Consider the following 25,121-nt stretch of genomic DNA (forward strand, 5'->3'; position numbering starts at 1 on the left):
TATAATAATGGCCGCCATGTGTTGGGTGTTGAGTTTCTCCATTACATTGATAAACTGTGTAACACTATCGGTGCTGACGTTTTGTGGACCACACAACATTGACCATTTTTTCTGTGATCTTGTTCCGCTAATAGAATTAGGCTGTTCTAACACTTTGGCTATTGAACTAGAAGCCTATATAACATGTTTAATAGTAATGGTCATCCCTATTACAATAGTTATTATTTCTTATATCAATATTATTATCACTATCTTACGCTTTCAGTCCAATGTCAGCAGACAGAAAGCCTTCTCCACCTGCAGCTCCCACCTCACTGTTGTCTCCTTATTCTACATTACTCTATTAAGTGTCTATATTTATCCAAAAGGAGGACAATCCTCGAAGATCAATAAACTCCTATCACTATTATATACTGTGTTTACTCCATTCATGAACCCCATTATATACAGCCTGAGAAATAAAGACATCAAAAGATCTCTACGGGAGATGATCAAGAAATCTGTTGTTTATTAAGATGCTTAAAATAATCTATACATCACATAAAAAGTATTTTTCATAAGTTTAAATTATGAATCCACATTTTATGCTTAAAACTTGATACTTTCTTGGAATTTTGGATGTTGAATGTCTTGTCTGAGATCAAAAGAAATCATACAAAGAAGCATTACTATGCATTTAAACCTTTCTGATCTTGGCTTTGTGTCCACTGAGGCCAAACTTTGTAAGATTGGCTGCAGATGTTTCTTCACCAAGAAAAATCATCACTAATGATTGGTGAGCAGTACACTGCTTGGTGCTCGGTACTCAAAATGATAAGTGATCACTACAATGCTTGAGTGCTCTTTACTCAAGTCGAGCAAGTCCGAAGCTCGAACGGGCTCAGCTCAGAGTATAATAGAAGTCAATAATTGGGTATTTAGCTCTCTGCTCACATTCAATAAGCCATAAACAGAGCATTTCTGGGGAAGGTAAAAAGGTTTTATTTCTTTTGACACAGTTCATCTGAAAACATTGAGAGCCATTCAGAGAGTGCAAGTGGCTCTCACCGGGGTGCTGGCTCCCACTAACTGAAGTGAGCCTGTTTTTTGTGTTCCATGGTACATGAATGACAAATCCGAGCACCCACAATTCTTACCAAGCACCATGAGAACTTGAGCACCCTGATGCTTGATCAAGTTCCGAGCAATCCCGAGAACTCTTACTCATTACTCATCACTCATCACTACAGGACAGTAAGCCATAGCAAGTGCTATAGACGATGTGACAGTAAAATAATGTTTTTTTTATATATATTTTACAGTTTTCCTCCTGAATGCCGCTTTTTTTCTTGCTCCCAGTAACCCTTTAACTTTATTGTTACTGGAAGACTTCCAATTCTTACTCCACTTGGATCAGCTCTCCAACTACGCCTCCCCTTATCACAATCAGTGTAATTTCAGACATATCTGTAAGTCACAGCATTTGCAGTCAGTGATTTGTTGAGGTTCCAATTCAAGCTCAAGTTGAAAAACTTGATAATAAGTTTTTTTATTACTTGTAACCATTGTCTTAATATATTAATAATAATACATCTGCTTTTGCTTAGAACAAGAAAAGGCAACATTTTCCAAAAATTGTAGTAAAAATATAAATTCTTTATTCACATAATTTCATAACAGACAATCATACATAAAGAATAACAAAGTACAAAATTTATTAAATCATTTTTGAGGGTCTATGGTGAAGACAAAAAATTGGGAGAGGTTTTCTGACCAGTTCCAAGGGTATAAGAGTAATTCTCTTACACAGAGAGATGTTAAATAGTTTGGCACAATGGCTCATTTGATTGTTCTTAGCAGGTAGCACCCGTAAATATAATGGTGGACATTAGTGCTGACAATGATTCCATTATGTCAGGACCACGGGGAATACTATTCTCCTTATGGAGACCTGACAAACCAGCTGGCTGGCAGTGAGGAGACTTATAGCTGCAATGCCCCTCTGGGAAATATTCAAATTGTCCCTCCAGGGAATGAGACAAACTCTAGCGCCACCTATTGGAAGTAGCAATCCTACAGGTCAAAAGTGGCCCTTTAAACAAGCCTTTTCATATGACCCAGGATTTATGCCAGATCAGAATCCCAATTTGCAGACACGATGTTTCAGGGTTATTTCTGTCCATCAGTGCAAAGTATGGGTGTCTAATCTGGCTTATGAGAAGCTAAGAGGCGACCACGGGGAAGACTATTCTCCTTATGGAGACCTGACAAAGCAGCTACCTGCCAGCTAGGGGACTTATAGCTGCAATGCCCTTCTGGGAAACCATAATAATAATAATAATAATCAATTATGTAAGTCACAGTATATAATCAGCTGTCATCTCGACTCCAAGCAAACCCCACAGTGGTTACACAGCAGCCGCACCTAAACAATCCTCCTACCAACATCATAAAGAATCAATATTTACCCATTCTTAGAGCTGCGTCTGAACACCGGCCCAATGCATCCCTGACGCACATTTCACAATATGCTTTGTCAGAAAGGGAAGTGAAGTATTTCCCATTACCGCCAGTTTTTATTGCAAAAAAGAACCAAGTAAAAATCATAACGCCATACCAGTGCATGCGCCCTGACCCCCACCGCAAAGCGAGACTTCCAGCATCCCGAATACAGTGCAAGGAGAAAAAACTCTTCTGATGGTGTCAATAAGAGCCCACCCAGCTCCATGTGCATGCCTTAGGAAACGCCATGGAGTTTGACATGGGGTTATGTTCTGAGAAGGCGTGGAGGGACTATGTGAATTTAGTTTGGCTAAGGAGTGTTAAAGGCCACCCTAAAAAGATGCATTTTTAGGGTACGTCTGAAGCTGAGTAAGTTGTGATTCATCCTAGCTTCTTGGTGTAGAGTGTTCCAGAAGATTGGTGCAGCTCGGAAGAAGTATTGGATCCAGGAGTGGAAGGTTTGAATTAATGTGGATGTTAGATGAAAGTCATTTGTAGGGCATAGAAAATGGATTGGGTGATAGACTGAGATGAGGGTGGAGATGTAGGGGGGTGCTGCACAGTGGAGAGCTTTGAGGGTGAGAACAAGCAGTTTGAATTGGATCCTGTGATATATGGGCAGCCAGTGCAAAGACTGGCACAGAGCAGAAGCATTCGAGTAGCGGTTAGCCAGATAGGTGACCCTGGCTGTTGCATTAAGGAAGAACTAGTGAGGAGAAAGTCTAGTTAGGGGGAGACCAATTAATAGAGAGTTACAGTAGTCAAGGTGGGAGTGGATCGCGGTCATGGTGAGGGTTTTTGTCATTTCCATTGTGAGAAAGGGGCGGATTCTAGAGATGTTCTTGGGGTGCAAGCGGCAGGAGCGGGCAAGAGATTGTATGTGGGAGGTGAAGGAGAGATCAGTGTCAAGTATAACACCCAGACAGTGGGTCTGCGGCCTAGGACTTATCGTTGTGCCACACACAGAGAGAGAGATGTCGGGTTTAGGAAGGTTGCAAGACGGAGGGAAAAGAAGAAGTTTTGTTCTGGAAAGGTTATGTTTCAAATAGAGAGCATACATGATGTTGCAAACTGAAGTCCGGCAGTCACTGGTTTTCTGTAGCACGGGGGGGTGAGCTCAAAGAATGAGGTGTATAGTTGTGTCATCAGCATAAAGATGGTACTCAAAGCCAAATATTCTGATGGTCATTCCAATTGGGGCAGTGTACAGGGAGAAAAGAAGAGGGCCAAGGACTGAGCCTGGAGGGACTTCAACAATGAGAGGAAGAGGAGAAGATGTGGAGCCAGCAAATGATACAATGAATGAGCAGACCAGAAAGATAGGAAGAGAACCAGGAAAGCACAGTGTCCTTTAGGCTGATAGAATAGAGAATAGAGAAAAGATGGTGGTCAAAAGTAGAGTTGAGCGCGGTTCATGGTTCTCCAGTTCGCGGTTCGAGTGATTTTGGGGTGTTCTAGATCGAACTAGAACTCGAGCTTTTTGCTGAAAGCTTGATAGCTCGAGTTACGTTCGAGAACGGTTCTAGCAGCAAAAAGCCAAGCAAATTACTTGCTGGCTTTTCGCTGTAATAGTGTAAGTAACTCTGTGACTCACACTATTATGAAATTTCAGCGTATAGTGTGCGGGGACAGCACGTTCAGATCACTGCTGCTGGGATAATGGCGATAGCCATTTTTCTTTTTTTTTCTGTTCTTTCTTCCCTAAGCGCGCGCGTGTAGTGGGGCGGGCCAGCATGTCAGCCAATCCCAGACACACACACAGCTAAGTGGACATTTTGCCAGACAAGCAAGGGCATGTGTCATAGGATGTCCATGTCACATGTCCCTGCATTATAAATACGGGCATCTGCCCGTCAGGACGCCATTATCTGCCTTCTGACAGTCACCGCAGACGCATCGCCTGTCGCCGATCCTGCTGTGTACACTCTACACACACCGCTATACAGAATAGGGATAACAATGAGAGGTGTGAAACATTCATATTAATTTATACTTTGTTAAGATACTCATGGATATATAATCTCTTTTTTGGACATTCGCTGAAGCAAGAAGTGAAGAGAACAAGAAAAGGCGAACAACGTCCAATTACCATCAAAAAAGTATTTATTATAATAATATTTTATACGTCTGAAATAAATTTCAATAGAGCAGTGAGTGGATACACACAATATAGCAAAATTAGCGGTGAACAATAATCATATCCTGCTGGATATTGCACGTGACAAGTAGTAAAAATGAAGATACGTAGCTTACATATAGAAGAAGGACAGGGACATAAATACATCCTTAGTCTATGAGAATACCCGCCACAGTTGTATCATAATCTCAGAAACATCATATACATCTCTCATTCAATGTCCAAATGATGGCCTGAAGTCATACAGGTACATAGGAGAATCCCGCAGCCACCAATATGGGATATATATATATATCAATTAATATAATCAAATAAGTTAATATAACATAATAAACAACTACCCCTCTTGGTGTGATAGCAAACACTCCAGTCAGTCACCATATATAATAATTAGCAATCATCAAACTTTATATAGAGAGATACATCAATTATAAATGGGCAGTCACCCAGAGACTGATCAATGGTAACTAACAGGAAATTGCATATACCACTGCAGCTAAATTGTATAATGGGTAGTCCCCAGCTACAAACAATTTACATACCATGCTTAAATAGCCAGCTAAATAGGATCACCACAATGTATTGAGGGACTTCCCAATAGTATGGTGATCTCCATACCAAACAACTAGACATACATGCTAAATACGGCAGGAGGAGGTAAGATTACTAAGTCCCATAAATACTATTGTTACATGATCACACGCAATGTAGTAATTACCATACCAGATAGCTGGTTGAATAAACACGTGTAAACAAACAGCTAAAGCAGCCCAAATACGGCAGGGGGAAACTAGATCACCAAGTCCCATAAATACTATTGCTACATGATCACACGCAGTGTAGTAATCACCATAGCTGATAGCTAGCTGAATAAACACGTGCAAACAACCAGCAGGAAGCAACCCTAATATGGCAGGGGGAGACTAGATTACTAAGTCCCATAAATACTATTGTTACATGATCACACGCAGTGTGGTAATCACCATACCTGATAGCTAGATGAATGAACACGTGCAAACAAACAGCAGGAGGCGGCCCGATGGCCGTTTCGAATACCTTCGTCACGGGGCGGTAATGTAGTCAGAAAGTATCGGGTTTATAACCCCTATGGCAGCCAATCGGAAGCGGGCTGCGTGATGATGCTTGCGCTGACAAGACACGGTGGGACGCAAAGCGGCGGCCGCGTCAGAGCCATATGACCAAGAAACTCCCAGTCAGGTGACCCAGGATGACGCGACAAGCCGGTCAGCGGCCCCCAAGCACGAAAGCGCGAGCGTACAACAGCCGCCACAGATTTGGCGCCATCATCCTGCAATGTGACAATCGGATAAGCATCAATTATGAAATAAAGTATATAAGAGATATATAATCAGAATGTGATATACAAGAAGGTGGTATGTGGAGTTATTGGATTTTTTAGAACAATAACAAATGTACATATCCATAGGACATAACATCATGGTACATGATTATATCTGAAATAGCATATAGATCAATACAAAAGCACCAATAGTATTTTTAATAATACTCAATACAGAGCAAATACACAAAACATAAATATAGATCTTAATTAGATACTAAGACGATCCATATAGAGTTAGAAATCCAAAGTCGAAAGGAATCATAATCATGGATCCAGATGGTAAGTTCCACATATCGCAAATAAACCACACGCAGAAAAAAGGCATTGTGAAAAAATCTAAGAAGAAAAACATAAAAAGTTAAAACAATTCCATTACTCCCTAACTAAAAACATCACAAAAAGGAGGAAAAACTATTATTTTCATTGAGGCCAGATGGATATGTCGTATCCAACGTCCATATCCATCTGGCCTCAAGTTGGGCCAAGCGCACACTAATCGCACCACCTCTGGCATCAACATTAAGCATGTTGATGCCCTTAACTTTCAGTCCCCTAGCATCAGAGTTGTGGCATAACTTGAAATGTCTCGGCAATGTTTTAAGGGTAGATGCGTCTAAAACCGCTGAAGCGGCCAGGATCCCCAACACATGTTCCCTGACTCGAACTTTAAGTTGTCGGGTAGTCATTCCAACATAAATTTTGCCACAAGGGCAAGTAGCAAAATATATATCAGCGCAGCTGGTACATGTTATACGTTGCTTAATAGAGAAAGTTCTAGAGTTAGAGGAATCACAAAAGGAGTCAGAGCGTAATATGTTGGGGCATGCTACACATCTTCCGCAGGGGACGCATCCGCCCCGAATTGGTGGTATCAATTGACCAAACATAGTCTGATCAGTAGGTGGCCTATATTGGGAGCGAACAAGGTGGTCGTGCAAATTTTTGGATCTCCGAATTCCGAAGCGGGGTCTGTCAGGAAGAATCTTACGGAGTGTAGGGTCTGCCCTAAGGATAGGCCACGATTCAGCTAGACAATCCCTCATGGCAGGGAATTGAGCATGATATTGAGTAACAAATCTAGTTACCACATCACCATGAGGTTTGTTTTTGGGATACAGCAATTGATCGCGTGTACTATATTTAACACGATGGTAAGCATGTTTAATCGCTCTATTGCTATATCCTCGTTCTTTGAACATCAGCTTTAGCTTTATAGCTTGATTCTCAAAGTCGCTATCCGTAGAGCAGACCCTACGAATCCTCAGAAACTGTCCCACAGGAATCGCTTTAAGCATATAAGAAGAATGGGATGATGAGGCATGTAAAAACGAATTGGCGGCTGTTGATTTACGGAACAAGTCCGTTTGTATAAATCCTGAAGCATCACGCTTCAGGACCACATCGAGAAAGTCAATCTTGTCATGGGAAAATGAATAGGTTAAATGAATATTACGCTCATTGATATTAATACCAGAAAAAAACTTTTGTAACGAAATAGAAGTCCCCTGCCAGCTCAAAAAAATGTCGTCAATGTACCGTGCCCAAAAGGGGACACGGTCCACTGACGACAGTTGATCTGACAGGAGGAGGTGCCTCTCCCACAGCCCCAGGAACAAGTTGGCATATGAGGGCGCGAAGGACGCGCCCATCGCTGTACCCTGGAGCTGCAGATAGAAGGACCCCTTAAAAAGAAAAAAATTATGAGTTAAAGAAAATTCAAGAAGGGCCATGACAAGATTGACAATCTCTGATGTAAGATTAGACATATTAATAAAGTATCGAACAGCCGCCAATCCATCGGAATGTCGTATGTTAGTGTACAATGACTCAACATCCGCACAAACCAATAATAAATCATCACCCAGATGCATTCCATCAACTTGTTTTAATAAGCCCCCTGTGTCCTTGAAAAGGGCATTGGACGACGGTGTTGTCACCTCTGATCTGGCTTCAGCATTACAGGTGAATGAACCATCAGTGGCGACAATGTACCTATTACCAAAGATACATAAAAATCGATCTGTTCCTCCCGGCAGACCAATCATTTCTGGTTGTGGCGGTTTCCTTGAAAATGTCAATAAGTGGATTGACTCCATCCTTCAGCCCATTGTCCAGACCCTCCCCTCCTTCTTGAAGGACACAGGGGACTTATTAAAACAAGTTGATGGAATGCATCTGGGTGATGATTCATTATTGGTTTGTGCGGATGTTTAGTCATTGTACACTAACATACGACATTCCGATGGATTGGCGGCTGTTCGATACTTTATTAATATGTCTAATCTTACATCAGAGATTGTCAATCTTGTCATGGCCCTTCTTGAATTTTCTTTAACTCATAATTTTTTTCTTTTTAAGGGGTCCGTCTATCTGCAGCTCCAGGGTACAGCGATGGGCGTGGCCTTCGCGCCCTCATATGCCAACTTGTTCCTGGGGCTGTGGGAAAGGGACCTCCTCCTGTCAGATCAACTGTCGTCAGTGGACCGTGTCCCCTTTTGGGCACGGTACATTTACGTCATTTTTTTGATCTGGCAGGGGACTTCTATTTCGTTACAAAAGTTTTTTTCTGGTATTAATATCAATGAGCGTAATATTCATTTAACCTATTCATTTTCCCATGACAAGATTGACTTTCTCGATGTGGTCCTGAAGCGTGATGCTTCAGGATTTATACAAACGGACTTGTTCCGTAAATCAACAGCCGCCAATTCGTTTTTACATGCCTCATCATCCCACCCTTCTTATATGCTTAAAGCGATTCCTGTGGGACAGTTTCTGAGGATTCGTAGGGTCTGCTCTACGGATAGCGACTTTGAGAATCAAGCTATAAAGCTAAAGCTGATGTTCAAAGAACGAGGATATAGCAATAGATCGATTAAACATGCCTACCATCGTGCTAAATATAGTACATGCGATCAATTGCTGTATCCCAAAAACAAACCTCATGGTGATGTGATAACTAGATTTGTTACTCAATATCATGCTCAATTCCCTGCCATGAGGGATTGTCTAGCTGAATCGTGGCCTATCCTTAGGGCAGACCCTACACTCCGTAAGATTCTTCCTGACAGACCCCGCTTCGGAATTCGGAGATCCAAAAATTTGCACGACCACCTTGTTCGCTCCCAATATAGGCCACCTACTGATCAGACTATGTTTGGTCAATTGATACCACCATATCGGGGCGGATGCATCCCCTGCGGAAGATGTGTAGCATGCCCCAACATATTACGCTCTGACTCCTTTTGTGATTCCTCTAACTCTAGAACTTTCTCTATTAAGCAACGTATAACATGTACCAGCTGCGCTGTTATATATTTTGCTACTTGCCCTTGTGGCAAAATTTATGTTGGAATAACTACCTGACAACTTAAAGTTTGAGTCAGGGAACATGTGTTGGGGATCCTGGCCGCTTCAGCGGTTTTAGACGCATCTACCCTTAAAACGTTGCCGAGACATTTCAAGTTATGCCACAACTCTGATGCTAGGGGACTGAAAGTTAAGGGCATCAACATGCTTAATGTTGATGCCAGAGGTGGTGCGATTAGTGTGCGCTTGGCCCAACTTGAGGCCAGATGGATATGGCCGTCGGGCCGCCTCCTGCTGTTTGTTTGCACGTGTTCATTCATCTAGCTATCAGGTATGGTGATTACCACACTGCGTGTGATCATGTAACAATAGTATTTATGGGACTTAGTAATCTAGTCTCCCCCTGCCGTACTAGGGTTGCTTCCTGCTGGTTGTTTGCACGTGTTTATTCAGCTAGCTATCAGCTATGGTGATTACTACACTGCGTGTGATCATGTAGCAATAGCATTTATGGGACTTGGTGATCTAGTTTCCCCCTGCCGTATTTGGGCTGCTTTAGCTGTTTGTTTACACGTGTTTATTCAACCAGCTATCTGGTATGGTAATTACTACATTGCGTGTGATCATGTAACAATAGTATTAATGGAATTTAGTAATCTTACCTCCTCCTGCCGTATTTAGCATGTATGTCCAGTTGTTTGGTATGGAGATCACCACACTATTGGGAAGTCCCTCAATACATTGTGGTGATCCTATTTAGCTGGCTATTTAAGCATGGTATGTAAATTGTTTGTAGCTGGGGACTACCCATTATACAATTTAGCTGCAGTGGTATATGCAATTTCCTGTTAGTTACCATTGATCAGTCTCTGGGTGACTGCCCATTTATAATTGATGTATCTCTCTATATAAAGTTTGATGATTGCTAATTATTATATATAGTGACTGACTGGAGTGTTTGCTATCACATGAAGAGGGGTAGTTGTTTATTATGTTATATTAACTTATTTGATTATATTAATTGATATATATACCCCATATTGGTGGCTGCGGGATTCTCCTATGTACCTGTATGACTTCAGGCCATCATTTGGACATTGAATGAGAGATGTATATGATGTTTCTGAGATTATGATACAACTGTGGCGGGTATTCTCATAGACTAAGGATGTATTTAAGTCCCTGGCCTTCTTCTATATGTTAGCTACGTACCTTCATTTTTACTACTTGTCACGTGCAATATCCAGCAGGATATGATTATTGTTCACCGCTAATTTTGCTATATTGTGTGTATCCACTCACTGCTCTATTGAAATTTATTTCAGACGTATAAAATATTATTATAATAAATACTTTTTTGATGGTAATTGGACGTTGTTCGCCTTTTCTTGTTCTCTTCACAGAATAGGGATAGAAGTTTCTTTCAGCCCTTTTAAGGGCTAATTACAGCAGGCTCAGAGCCATAGGTGACAGTCAGGTCCGTGGAAACAGTTTTTAACAGCTACAGATAAGAGCGTGTGTGTAGCTAAGCTCAGGGACTTCCTTGCTGCATTTCACAATTAGGAGGGATAGAAAGGGAGGCTTCCTTTCCTCTACACTGACCCACAACCCGGCCACTGTACCCTCCTGCCCTTTTTAGCAAAGCCATTTTAATAGCAGAGTGCTGCCAGTTAGTGCCATCCAAAGAGTGGCTGCTGTCCTCCATTATTGTGGTACTTGTGCCAAGCAAGTCCCAGCACCTCTGCATTCTCCCCTCCTGCACATTTTAGCAAAGCCATTTTAATTGAAAAGAGTGCTGCCAGTTAGTGGCATCCCAAAAGTGGCTGTTGGACTTCATTAGTGTCCCACTGGTGCCAAGCTATTTCCAGCACCTCTGCATTGCACCCTCAAACTCATTGTTACTAAGCCATTATAATAGTAAACACTGAGGAGACTTAGTGGCACCCAAAAAGTGGCTGTTGGACTTCATTAGTGTCCCACTTGTGCCAAGCAATTTCCAGCACCTCTGCATTGCACCCTCAAACTCATTTTTACTAAGCCATTGTAATAGCAAACACTGAGGAAACTTAGTGGCATCCTTAAAGTGGCTGTTGGACTTCATTAGTGTCCAACTGGTGCCAAGATATTTCCAGCACCTCTGCATTGCACCATCAAACAATTTTTTACTAAGCTATTAGAATAGCAAACTGTGCTGCCAGTTTAAGGGCCATAGTTGCATTGTCAGGGATAGTTATCGTTGCTTATTTTGCTGTCAATAGAGATAGACCACCACTGCAATCTACACCACCTCTCAATTTTTACTACCACATTTTAAGTGCACAATCTTGTCTCAATCAAAAGGAGTGGCAAAATGATAGATGCTGGTGGAAAGGGGAACAGGCATGTTGGAAAAAAAAGAAAGTTTGTGTCCGTGGGGAAGGTGGCAAAGCTCCATTAACATCTGCTGAAGATAGGCCATCTACCAGCAAAAGTAAGATGTCTACTACTTTCCGTGGACAATCCGATGTGCTCCCTTTTTTACGGACATGAAGAACTGGAACAATGGTAGATGATGCCCATAAAATGAAAATGCTTGAATGGATCTCAAGTGGTCCAACAAGTGCCCTCTCCTCCACCTCAACTACCGCATCCAAAAAACACCAGTCCTCTGAGTTGTCATGCCAATCACACTTGCTTTCTCCCAGCTCTCAAGTCTCCATCCGCCCTGCACAGTATAGTGGAACAGAGATGGCTGAGTCTGCAGAGCTGTTCAGTCACACTATAGCCTGTTAATCAGAGGTCTGCTCCCAAGCTACAGTGAACACAGACCAGGAAATGGTCTGCAGTGATGCCCAGAACCTTTGTGACTCAGATTCAGGCCCTGATGACCAAGTTTCTGAGCATAATGTAGACCCTTATTCCCAAACTGTAACTCCTGTTGTTATAGACAATGAGGAACATACTGATGACGATGAGACACAGATACCTGATTGGGATGACAACTTAAATATTCGGTCAGGGCAGGAAGAGGCTTGGTCTGAGGGTGAGGGAAGTGCAAATACAACAATTGATGAGGATGTTCTAGATCCCACCTACTGTCAACCCACAGTCAGGCACTCGAGGAGGTCAACAGAGGCGGTGGAGGAGGATGCAACTGACAACGAAGTTACCTTGCGCCTTCCTGGACAGTGGAGGAGTACTGGTAGCACGTCTACAACTGCATCCTCAGCCACCACTCTGCCTCTGAGCACTAGTCGGGGTGGCTCAGCAGGTCGCATGCCCTCTAAACCTTGCGTAGCCTGGTCCTTTTTTGACCTTGCAACGGATCGCCCAAATCATGTGATTTGTAAAATTTGTCAGGAATCTGTTAGTAGAGGCCAAAACATCAGCAGTTTGACAACTTCTTCCATGAATCACATGAATAAATATCATATGTCCCAGTGGGAAGCTCACCGTGCTGCAATGTGGCCTAGCGGAGTGGATGATCCACCGCCTTCCCTTTCCAGTGCATCCGCGCGCTCTTCATCTTCTAGGACTGTGGGGACAGCTGTCACACCTGGTTTTCCACGCACAACTTCCACCACTGTTACCACCACAGGCAGGTTGCTTGGTAGGTCATCAGTTTGTTTGGGAGGGGAAACAAGTGCGTGTGTACAGCTCTCTCAGACATCGATAGCACCAATATTTGATGAAGGCAACATCATGTCTACGCCTGCACTTTCCTCACAAACCTGCATTTTTCCAGGGACACCCTAATCACCACCGTCTACACACAGCAGCCAGATCTCTGTCCCTCAGATGTGGACAAATAAAAGGCCATTTCCTGCGACCCATGACAAAGCGAAGAGGTTGATTTTATCCCTCTGTAAGCTCTTGGCTAACGAAATGCTGCCTTTTTGCCTGGTGGACACATAGGATTTTTGAGACCTTATGTCTGTCGCTGTGCCCCAGTACCAGATGCCCAGTCGCCACTACTTCTCTAAAAAAGGTGTGCCTGCGCTACACCAGCATATCGCACACAACATCACTGCTTCCTTGAGAAACTCTGTGTGTGAAAGGGTGCAATTCACCACCGATACTTGGACCAGTAAGCATGGACAGGGACGTTACATGTCGCTGACTGGGCACTGGGTAACTATGGTGATAGATGGTGAAGGGTCTGCTGCACAAGTCTCGCCGTCCCCACGACTTGTGTGTCAATCCTCTGTCTGTCCAAGTTCCTCCACTGCTTCTGCCTCCTCAACCTTGTCTAGGTCCTCCACCTCCACCCCAAGCCTGCCTGGTCAGACCACCAGTGTTCTAACTGCACAGAAGGAATCACGCACCCCTCATTACTATGCTGGCAGCAGAGCGCAACGGCATCAGGCGGTCTTTATCTTCAAATGTCTTGGAAATAAGAGTCACACAGCGGCTGCTTTGTGGGCAGCTCTGGAGACTGATTTAGTAAATGGTTGTCTCCACTCAACCTGCAGCCTGGTAAGGCCTTGTGCGACAATGCTGCAAATCTGGGTGCGGCCCTTCGCCTGGGCAAGGTGACACACGTGCCTTGTATGGCTCACGTGTTTAACCTTGTTGTCCAGCAATGTTTAACACACTATCCCGGCCTAGATTGCCTTCTGAACAGGGCACGAAAACTGTCTGCTCACTTCTGCCGTTCAACCGCCGCAGCTAAGCGACTTGCATCGCTCCAGAACTCTTTCGGCCTGCCAGTTCATCGCCTGGAATGCGATGTGCCGACACGCTGGAATTCGACTCTCCACATGTTACAGCGACTGTGGCAGCACAGCCGAGCCCTGGTGCAATACGGTGCGGTGCGGTTGCTGGACAAATACGTGGGGCTGGGTTTTCTGTCTCGCTCACAGGCTGATAAACTAATTCCTCCTTTTCCTACGAAGCCCCACTGGTATTGCATACCAAAGATACATAAGAGTAGGGATAATCCACCGGGTCGCCCAATAGTGGCTGGCATCGGCTCTCTTACAGAGCCTTTGTCGCACTATTTGGACTGGCTGTTAAGACCAATCATGAGTCATATCCCCTCTTATGTTAAGGATAGCAGTGATTTTTTAACACTGCTAAAGGGTATGACATGGCAGGAGGGCTTTGCTTTAACCTCGATTGATGTGGAGAGTCTGTATACCCGCATTCCTCAGAATTTGGGTATACAGACTGTTAGGGATTTGGTGGCACAGACTGGAAAAGGTGCGTTATTTTGCAGTTTCATTGAGGAAGCCCTTGATTTCGTTTTATCTAAAAACGCTTTCATGTTTTTGGACAGTTGGTACTTGCAGTGCAGGGGTACCGCCATGGGTACCCCTGTCTCTTGTGCCATGGCCAATATTTTTTTGGGCTCCTTTGAAAGCAAATATGTTTTTTCTGACACCAACCCTTTTTTGAAATATATTCGCCATTTTTTGAGGTATGTGGACGACATATTCATAGTGTGGGCTGGCACTGAGGTCCTTTTTGCAGATTTCGTGTCTTATCTTAACACCTGTAACACTATGAATATGTCCTTTACTTCCTCATATGGTGGCGATACTCTCAATTTTTTAGATATTGAGGTTTCCATCAAGGAGGGCGATATTTGTACAAGGTTGTTCAGAAAGCCGACGGCATCTAATTCCCTTCTTCATTATCAAAGTGCTCACCCACTCCACATTAAGACGGGTTTGCCCTACAGCCAATTCCTGAGAGTACGTAGAGCAAACAGTTCAGAGGAATCTTTTTTTCAACAATCTCAGGAGTTGAAGATTAGATTGCATCAAAGAGGTTACCCAAAAAAACTGATTGATTCAGCCTGTGAGAGAGCTAGATCAGACGGCGCCACGTCTGTCCGTAAAAACCGCACCAGAAAATGTGTTGACAATTTGGGTAGGTTTGTCTTTAATTTCAAATTTGGACCTCTGGAGCATGCCATTAGAACTGCTCTTTGCAGAAATTGGCACATCTTGAGGAATGATCCGGCTTTATCTGATAGGACAATGTCCAATCCTTTGGTATCGTTCAGATGATGCGGCAATTTGCGGGACAGACTTGTGAGGAACAGACTTACCAATTCGACAACCTGGCTAGACAAATGCTGCCCACCAGGGAATTACCGGTGCGGTCAGTGTCGTTTTTGCAGCCAGCATTTAAAAGGTCACTCCGTACAAGTCGGCCCGCACTTGCACACTGTCCATCAATTCATTTCGTGTAAAACCAAGTTTGTGGTCTATGTAGTGCTCTGCCCTTGTGGCAGGTTCTACATAGGCAAAACTATAAGATGCTTATATGTGCGATTCAGGGAACATTACAGTTCGATAACATCAGGGAAAGGTTCCCCCAGATTAATTTCCCATATCCAGGATTGTCATGATGGTGACCCCGATGTTTTGCGTTTTGCCGGCCTTAAAAAGGTCTCCCTCCCTTTGAAGGGGGGCGACCTGCACAAATTGTTGCTACAAGAGGAGGCTAGGTTGATTATTAATTATGGGGCACAGGGCCCCCAAGGGTTAAACGATCGTGTGGATCTATCTGTGTTCCTATGATAGTTCTGCCTGTCTATCACCAATTGCTTCATTTTATTTAAGTGTGTTCTTTTATATGTTTAAATTTGTTGTAAATTCATGCATGGAAATGGATACATGTATTTTATATGCATACACAAATCTCCTATTTGTTTTTATGTGGTCTGGGGCAATCTGTGAGCACTCCTTTAAAAGGGGTGTAGCCGTAGCTCCACATGTGGACCTGTGGAAGCCCAATTTGGGCGAAACAGCTGTCGTCCATTCTTGAGGAGCCAGCTCACAGTGTGTCTCCAGCCCTCCACTCTGCACGTGTTTGAATAAAGATATCCTTCACAGCGGATTGAGTGCGGTCTCTTTCTACTCTCACGCTATGTCATGACGTATAGCCTTGGCCAACGAGATGCAGAGGTGGGGAAGATCACCCTGATGGAGTGGTCTCAGATCAAGGACCTATGCACCCTTCTGCACAGTTTCGACATGGCGACGAATATGTTTAGCGCTGACAATGCCATTATCAGCATGACAATTCCAGTCATTTACATGTTGGAGCACACGGTAAACACTATTCGGACTCAGGGGCTGAGACAACAGGAAGGGGAGGAACTACAGGAGGATTCATATGCGCAAGAGACAACAACATCACCAAGGTCTAGACGTTCATCATCACCAAAGCGGCAAGCATGGGACCATGGGGGACAGGGATCAACAAGGGCGCATGGTAGCAGGCGAAATGTTGAGGAAGGTGCAGGAGAACATGAAGAAATGGAGGACGAACTGTCCATGGACATGGAAGACTCAGACATGGAATTTCAGCTGAAAGAGGTTGGGGGGAGATGTCAGAGGAAGAAAGAATGGTTAGCACCTCTATGCCACAAATACAGCATAGACTTGGTCCGCATGGCTGCGCAAGACACATGAGCGCCTTCTTGCTGCACTACCTCCAACATGACCCACATATTGTCAAAATTAGAAGTGATGATGAGTACTGGCCTGCCACACTATTAGATCCTCGGTACATGTCCAAATTTTTTGACGAAGTTTCAGCCATAGAAAGAAACGCACGTATGCAGGAGTATCAGCAGAAGCTGTTACTCGATCTTAACTCGGCTTTTCCACAAAACATTGTGGAATCTCCCAGTTGTAACTCGACAAACATGGGACGGTCTCGTCATCTTCAACAGTCTACCCGTACCAGTAGCACCGTATCTGGTGCTGGTAACTTTTAATAGCTGGTAACTTGATAATTTTTTTAGACCATCCTTTGCAAGGCCACCAGAGACAACAAGTCTGACACATAGTCAACGGCTGGAGAGGATGATACAGGAGTATCTCCAAATGAACATCGATGCCATGACTTTGCAAATGGAGCCTTGCTCATTTTGGGCTTCAAATCTTGAAAAATGGCCAGAGCTCTCCACCTACGCCTTGGAGATCTTGTCGTTTCCAGCTGCCAGCGTTGTCTCTGAACGTGTCTTCAGTGCTGCTGGGTGTGTGCTGACAGATAAGCGCACGCGTCTGTCCAGTGACAATGTGGACAGACTAACGTTCATCAAAATGAACAAGTCATGCATCCACAAGGAATTTACTTCCCCGGTGTCATCCTGGGGAGAGTAAATGCTTGTGTATTTTGAATGTGCTTGATGCAAATCTACCTGTGAAGTGTACAACTGGCGCACAAGTGCTGCCACTGAATGGGTGGGTGTCTGTGTGGCCCAATTTTTGGAAAATAGGGACACTCTGCTTGGAGTAACCCTTGCTTGCTGTGTTTTTAAAAAGGAGCCAAGAGGAACAAGTCATGGTTCAGCAAAGACTTTGCTACCTACCCCAGTGTCATCCTGGGGACAGTTAAGGATGGCGTATTTCTGAATATGCTTGATGCAAATCTACCTGTGAAGTTTACAACTGGAGCACAAGTGCTGCCACTGAAGGGGGGTGTCTGTGTGGCCCAATTTTTAGAAAAAAGGGAGACTCTGCTTGGAGTAACCCTTGCTTGCTGTGTTTTTAAAAAGGAGCCAAGATGAACAAGTCATGGTTCAGCAAAGACTTTGCTACCTACCCCGGTGTCATCCTGGGGACGGTTAAGGATGGCGTATTTTTGAATGTGCTTAATGCAAATCTACCTGTGAAGTGTACAACTGGGGCACAAGTGCTGCCACTGAAGGGGTGGGTGTCTGTGTGGCCCAATTTTTGGAAAAAAGGGAGACTCCGCTTGGAGTAACCCTTGCTTGCTGTGTTTTTAAAAATTATCCAAGATGAACAGATCTGGGATCAGCAAAAACTTTGCTACCTACGCCGGTGTCATCCTGGGGACAGATAAGGATGGCGTATTTCTGAATGTGTTTGATGCAAATCAACCTGTGAAGTTTACAACTGGGGCACAAGTGCTGCCACTGAAGGGGTGGGTGTCGGTGTGGCCCAATTTTTGGAAGAAAGGGAGACTCCGCTTGGTGTAACCCTTGATTGCTGTGTTTTTTAAAAGGAGCCAAGATGAACAAGTCATGGTTCAGCAAAGACTTTGCTACCTACCCCGGTGTCATCCTGAGGACAGTTAAGGATGGCGTATGAATGTACTGAATGGAAATCTACCTGTGAAGTGTACAACTGGGACACAAGTGCTGCCACTGAAGTGGTGTCTGTGTGGCCCAATTTTTGGAAAAAAGGAGACTCCGCTTGGAGTAACCCTTGCTTGCTGTGTTTTTAAAAAGTAACTAAGATGAACAAGTCATGGTTCAGCAAAGACTTTGCTACCTACCCCGGTGTCATCCTGTGGAGAGTAAACTTGTGTATTTTTGAATGTGCTTGATGCAAATCTACCTGTGAAGTGTACAACTGGGGCACAAGTGCTGCCACTGAAGGGGTGGGTGTCTGTGTGGCCCAATTTTTGGAAAAAAGGGAGACTCCGCTTGGAGTCCCCTTGCGGTTATTTGCATGATTTTAGAAGGGCATGCCATGCCTATATCTGTGTCTCCTCCTCCTTTACTCGTCAAGCTGTTTTGTTTTCGCATGAGAATTTGTTTTTGTCACTTTCCCATGTGTTTGTGTTGTGAGTTGTCACCTTTTGGACACCTTTGAGGGTGTTTTCTAGGTGTTTTTATGTGTTTGTGATTGCCTCCCATTGTTTCCTATGGGTTCGAGTGGTTCGCCGAACCGGTTCGCTGAACCGAACGCGAACCAGACCTCGGTTCGGCAAACCGAACTCGAGCCGAACCACAACCGATTCGCTCATCTCTAGTCAACAGTGTTGATGGCTGCAGAGAGTTCAAGAAGAATAAGCAGAGAGTAGTCACCGTTACGTCTTGCTGTCAATAGGTCACTTGTCACTTTGACAAGGGCAGTTTCTGTTGAGTATAAAGGGCAGAAGCCAGATTGTAAAGGATCTAGAAGAGACTGAGAGGGGAGGTAGCAGGTGAGGCGATAATAGACCAAAAGAAAAAGAGGGTGCGCTCCTGTGTAAAATCTAATGATAACTTATTAAGTGTGCAGTGTGATGGTCACACTCACCTGATCCTGTTGTACGTCAGGTACAACACTGGGGAGACAGCCGAAGGGAAGTCCACGGTGTACCGCTATGGCATCAGTGGGGATCTCGTCCTTTCCAGCCCGCAGTATTTCCAGCTCAGGCCGCCGCTCACGCGATCGATATCCCACATGGAGAGCACAGCCGTCAGACCAGCACTGATCTGCAGCTCCTCCTCTGTGGTGGACGGACCCGTAGAACAGATGCCGGTGACTCACCCGCCCTTCAGAGGCTTGATGTGATTCAGGCAGAGTCTTGGAATAGCTGCAGCAGCCCCGTGCACTCCAGGAAGGAGAAGGAGAATGGATTAGGGGATAATGAAAAAACCACGGTATTGGCTGCGCTGCTATTAAAGTTCATAAAGATGATGGTATTGTTCCAAAAAACTTTTTTTATTGCAGGATTATAAGCCACAACGCGTTTCGGGGTTAAATGTTCCCCCTTCCTCAGGTAGCCACCTGAGGAAGGGGGAACATTTAACCCCGAAACGCGTTGTGGCTTATAATCCTGCAATAAAAAAAGTTTTTTGGAACAATACCATCATCTTTATGAACTTTAATAGCAGCGCAGCCAATACCGTGGTTTTTTCATTATCCCCTAAGCGATAATAGACCAGGCGCTCCAAAAGATTGGAGATGAAGTGGAGATTAGAGACTGGTCTGTAGTTGCTTGTGCAGGATGGATCAAGAGAAGGTTTTTTTTAATAATGGAGTAATGATAGAGTGTTTGAGGGAGCAGGGGAAGTTACCAGAAGAGAGAGAGAGATATTGAAGTTAGTTAGGTGAGTAGTGACAACCGGAGAGAGGGACTGGAGTAGACGTGAGTAGAAGGGATCAGTAGGGCAAGTGGTAGCACGAGAAGAAGAGAGATGCCTGAAGACTTCCTCTTTTTTGACTAGGTCAAATGTGGAAAGTGAGCTGGATGGAATGTGTGGAGGGATGGGATTCATGCTGCTTGGTGGCTAAGGGTTGATCTCTCAGCGAATGTTTTCTTTTTTCTCTGTGAAATACGAGGCCAGGTCATCATTATGAAGATCTGTGATAGGGGTCTGTACTTTAGAACTGGGGAGGGAGTGAAAGGTGTCAAAGAGCTTTTTTTGGATTGTTGGATAGTGAGGAGATCACAGTGGTGAAATAGGTCTGATTGTCGAGGTGAAGAAAAATGTTTTAAGTCCTTAACATGAACTTGAAGTGGATGAAGTTTTATGGTGTGCGGGTTTTCCTCCATAGGCGTTCGGCACTCCTAGAGCATCGGTGAAGAAATCGAATTTGGGATGTGAGCCAAGGCTGTTTTACTTTGTGTTTGGAGGTTCTGAGGGTGAGGGGTGCTACTTAGTCCAAGGAAAGGGAGAAGATGGGAAAGAGTGATGAGTGTACAGAGTCTGTAAGTGTCTGAGAGTTAATGTCCTGTAGGTTTCTGAATGTGTGATAAGTGGGAGTGTGCTGGGGCGGACGAGGGTTTGTGAGCTCAAAGGAGAGGATGTTGTGGTCAGAGAGGGGAAGAGGTAAGTTGTCAATTTGAGAGATTGAGCAGAGGAAAATAAAGACCAGGTCAAAGGTGTTACTATCTTCATGTGTCTCAGAGGATGAGAGCTGTGAGAGGCCAAAGGAGGTGGTTAGAGATGGAAGCTTGGATTCAGATTGAGAGTAGGGGCTGATCATGGGGATCTTGAAGTCTCCTAGGATAAGGTTGGTAATTCTGAGGACATGAAGTGCGCTAGCCAGGCTGAAAAGTTCTCAAGGAACTGGGTGGGTGAGCCTGGTGGACGGCATATGACAGCTACTCTGAAGGAGAGGAGATGGAAGAGCCTGATGGTGTGGACCTCAAAAGATGGGAAAGAGTTCAAAACACTAACCATGAGTTACAAAGCCATGCACAACCTGTCTCCTCCCTACATCTGTGACCTAGTCTCCCGGTACCTACCTGCACGCAACCTCAGATCCTTTCAAGATCTCCTTCTCTGCTCCTCTCTTATCTCCTCTTCCCACAATCGCGTACAAGATTTCTCCCGTGCATCCCCCATACTCTGGAACGCTCTACCTCAGCACATCAGACTCTCCCCTACAGTGGAAAGCTTCAAGAGGTACCTCAAGACCCACCTCTTCCAACAAGCCTACAACCTACAATAGCCCTCAGTCCAGTAGACCACTGCGCAACCAGCTCTGTCCTCACCTATTGTACCATCACCCATTCCCTGTAGACTGTGAGCCCTCACGGGCAGGGTCCTCTCTCCTGCTATACCAGTCTGTTTTGCACTGTTAATGATTATTGTACGTATATCCTCTTTCACTTGTAAAGCGCTATGGAATAAATAGTGCTATAATAATAAATAATAATAATAATAATAATAAGAGTGATGGAGCTGGGGTTAGGACCTGGGAAGTGCACTGTGGGGATAGAGGTAAGTTGACTCTACCACCATGTCTGTTCTCAGGTCTTGGTGAATGGGAATAGTGTAGGCCGCCATGAGAAATGGCAGCAGGGGAAGTAGTGTCAAAGTCCTGTATCCAGGTTTCAGTGAGGGCTAGCAGATTAGGAGAGTTATTGAGAAAGAGGTTATGGATGTAGGGAAGCTTGTTACACACAGACCGTGGATTCCAGAGAGCACAATTAAAAGAAGGAAGTGAGGGTGTACAACTAATGCTAATCAGTTTAGCGGGATTTCTATGGGAAATGGGGAAGTAGGTACAGTTGGCATGGGGTAGACCGGGATTAGGAGAGCTATCGCCTGAGAGAACTAGCAGTAAAAGGAGAAAGAGCAGATGGTTTTTGGAATTGTGGCACGGCTTTTTCTGCAAGACCCTGGAGCATGATGGACTGAGAATATTCAGAAAGGTGAAAAGAGCCTGAGAGCTGTACATAGGAGAGGAGAAAAGAGAGGGGCTAGTTTTAATGTGTAGTGATGGAGGGGGGACGAGGCGGTGAAAGTGGACAGTAAAAGCACATATGATGATAGAGAGAAATAATGGTCATGGTTGAAAGAGAAGGTGTCAAAGATTAGATTACCTGCCTCCTGCCCTGACTAACTGCCATTGAAATAACTGCCCCATACTTAGCAGCGATGGCACTTTGCATAAGATGGCACGCATGCAGGCACCCCACACGCAAAGTGAGACTTCCAGCAATCCCAAATATAGGGCGGGGAGGAAAAATTTTTCCGATGACATCAATAAGATCCCGCCCTGCTCCATGTGGATGCTTTAGGAAATGCCCACAAGAGAGGAAACAGCGCATATGCGATGTCTCACCACAGCCATGAACGGTGAGGGCTAATGTATAGGCATATCTCTATCACATAAACATATAATACACATGCAGAGTAAATCAATTAATAATGATATATAGTGATTTTACAATATAAGAACAGATCCACTCATCATCTGACACATAAAGCCAACAAGGACCCTGTTGAACCCCCGGGACGTCTGATCGTCTCTGGTATACGAGGGCTATGTGACCCAATCTGCAAATTTATAGATTATTATTTTCATCCATTGGTCGAGACCTCGCCCTCCTGTTATGATTCAGTGACCGAGGAAGATCAGAAATAGGACAAAAATGTGGAAACCCAAAAAGTAACCAGAGTGTCTGAAACCTTAACAGACTGCAGACCTAATACTGACACACAACTAGCAGTAGCCGTGGGGCGTGCCTACGCTGACCTAGACGTATCGACAAAGACGGAGAACTAAATATTCTTATAGAGAGAAATATTAGAAAAGCTAATCAGCCTCGGAGCAGTCCCCAAAGATATAGATAGCCCCCCACATGTAAAGACTACAGTGATATAAGAAATCACAATACGTAGCTAGAGAACAGATTCAGCAAAGATGAGGCCCAAACTATCTGTATTGGAAAGGATAGGAAAGAGCACTGTCTGCAGCCGTAAAAACCCTAATAAATCTCAGGACGCCTAATATGGAAAAGGCCCTGAGCCCACAACGGCTCTTCCCCACTAAATCAGTACTCTGGTGTTACTGGGATCCAAAAAACACTAGTATAGATGAGAGACTGAATTTAATACCAAGCATGATAAAACACAATAAATAGCGAAACATGGAGCTAGGTATACAGACACTCCCAGCAGGGAATGATCCAACTCCACCAAGAACTCCACAAAGGCAATATCAGGAATAAAGCATTAGTATCAAAACAGAAAAAACACCAAGAAAGTGGAACAATAAGCAGAGGTACAAAGACCACTTATCTGAGAGGAGTTCTGGTAGAGAGAAGGGCTGGTTTCAGAATGTCCATAGCACACAGGAGATACATTGAGCACCGGCAAGAAACAGGAGAAAACTACTCAGTTATATAGGCCCAATCGGAATGACCTGATTGCCAGCCCTCCACAGGTGTCTGGCTTCCTTTCAACAAGTCAACTGCACCACCAGCATTGACTACAAGAGGGAAAATGTATTCACAACATCCTCCTATATCAGGGACACTATAGCCATCCCAAAGAGATTGGATGGTTTATCTTTAGAGCCAGATATGTTGCATGTTTCTGCAGACGTGGAAGCACTCTATTTGAGTATCAATCACTCGGATGGTCTCAAAGCAGTAGATTACTAGTTCAGCATGACTGACATGGATGGAGCGCTACGTTCTTTGATCATAGATCTGCTGCATTACATCCTGCACCACAACTTCTTCTTCACTTTTAAGGATCGATTTTTTTTCTCCAGTGGCGAGGGATTGCGATGGGCGCGGCGTGGCCTCCTTCATACACAACCTCTTTCTTGGCTATTGGAAGATACAGATTTTTGGCAGAGGCTTGTGCACTGCGTCCCAGGCGCAGTACGAGTACCGATTTATTGATGATTTGTTTATCATCTGGCAGGGGTCTGTTGAGATGTTGCAAGAATTGTTCAAGGAATTGAATGAGAATAACTTTAATATCCATCTCATATACAAATATGACCTCTGTCGGATTGACTTTCTCGATATCACTGTTGTGGTGCAGAGCAATGGATGTATACAGACCGACGTCTTCCAGAAGGAGACATCAGTAAATGCTCTCTTGTATGCCAGTTCTGCCCATACTGCTGCAAACATCCGGGCTATATCAGTAGGCCAATTTCTGTGTATGAAGCACATTTGTTCAACAGAGAACCAATTTGATCATCAGGCTAGTGACTTGCAGGGTCGGTGTGAGGCACGAGGCTACAGCCATTGTAGCATAAAAAGAGGCTATTATAGGGATAAGTAGACATCTCGGACAAATTGTTGTCTTATTAGAATAAGATAACCGATCAATGTCCACCAGTAAGATTTATCTCCACATTTAATGCACAATGGGAGCAAATCAAGTGCATCATGGCTAGGCATTGGTCGATTTTACTTACATATCCCATTTTGTGTCAAATCTTACCCAAATGTCCTCTCCTTACTGCGAGAAGATGCCCGAATCTTAGGGATTTCCTCGTAAAGAGTCATTATGTGGCAAAGATCACTAAGCCTTTTGGTGGCGGTAGACAAAAAGGTGGTTTCTTCCCATGTGGCTCGTGTCTTTCATGCAATCATGGGAATATTATTCGTGCAACGTCTTTTAGATCCAGCACAGGTGATACTCAGTACCAAATATAGAAACATATAACATGTACTACGAGCTTATCTATCTTTCCTCCTGTCCTTGCAATAAATTGTACATGAGGTTGACGTCTAATGAACTACGTGTTCGCATAAGGGAATGCTTTAGAGATATCTCTGCCATAATTGTGACCCCCGGGGATATAGTGCTTTTGGTATTGACCAGGTTCAGTGTGGGATTAGAGGGGGCCATTTGAAAAAGATTTTGGAGAAGCTTGAGTGTTGTTGGATAACTAA

The 25,121-nt window shown here is 44.1% G+C and overlaps 1 protein-coding gene across 1 annotated transcript in view; it reads left to right on the forward strand.

Moving 5' to 3' along the window:
• The first annotated feature begins 7,709 nt into the window (after positions 1–7,709).
• Positions 7,710–25,121, forward strand: part of LOC142302944 (olfactory receptor 10A7-like) — a 140,305-nt gene continuing 122,893 nt past the window's right edge. Inside the window, exons 1-2 of the mRNA XM_075344047.1 lie at positions 7,710–8,177; positions 8,607–8,933. Coding sequence (XP_075200162.1) covers positions 7,710–8,177; positions 8,607–8,933 — 795 coding nt within the window. The remainder of the gene's footprint in view (positions 8,178–8,606; positions 8,934–25,121) is intronic.

The sequence above is a fragment of the Anomaloglossus baeobatrachus genome, chromosome 4 (genome assembly GCF_048569485.1).
Source record: "Anomaloglossus baeobatrachus isolate aAnoBae1 chromosome 4, aAnoBae1.hap1, whole genome shotgun sequence".
Lineage (NCBI taxonomy): Eukaryota > Metazoa > Chordata > Amphibia > Anura > Aromobatidae > Anomaloglossus > Anomaloglossus baeobatrachus.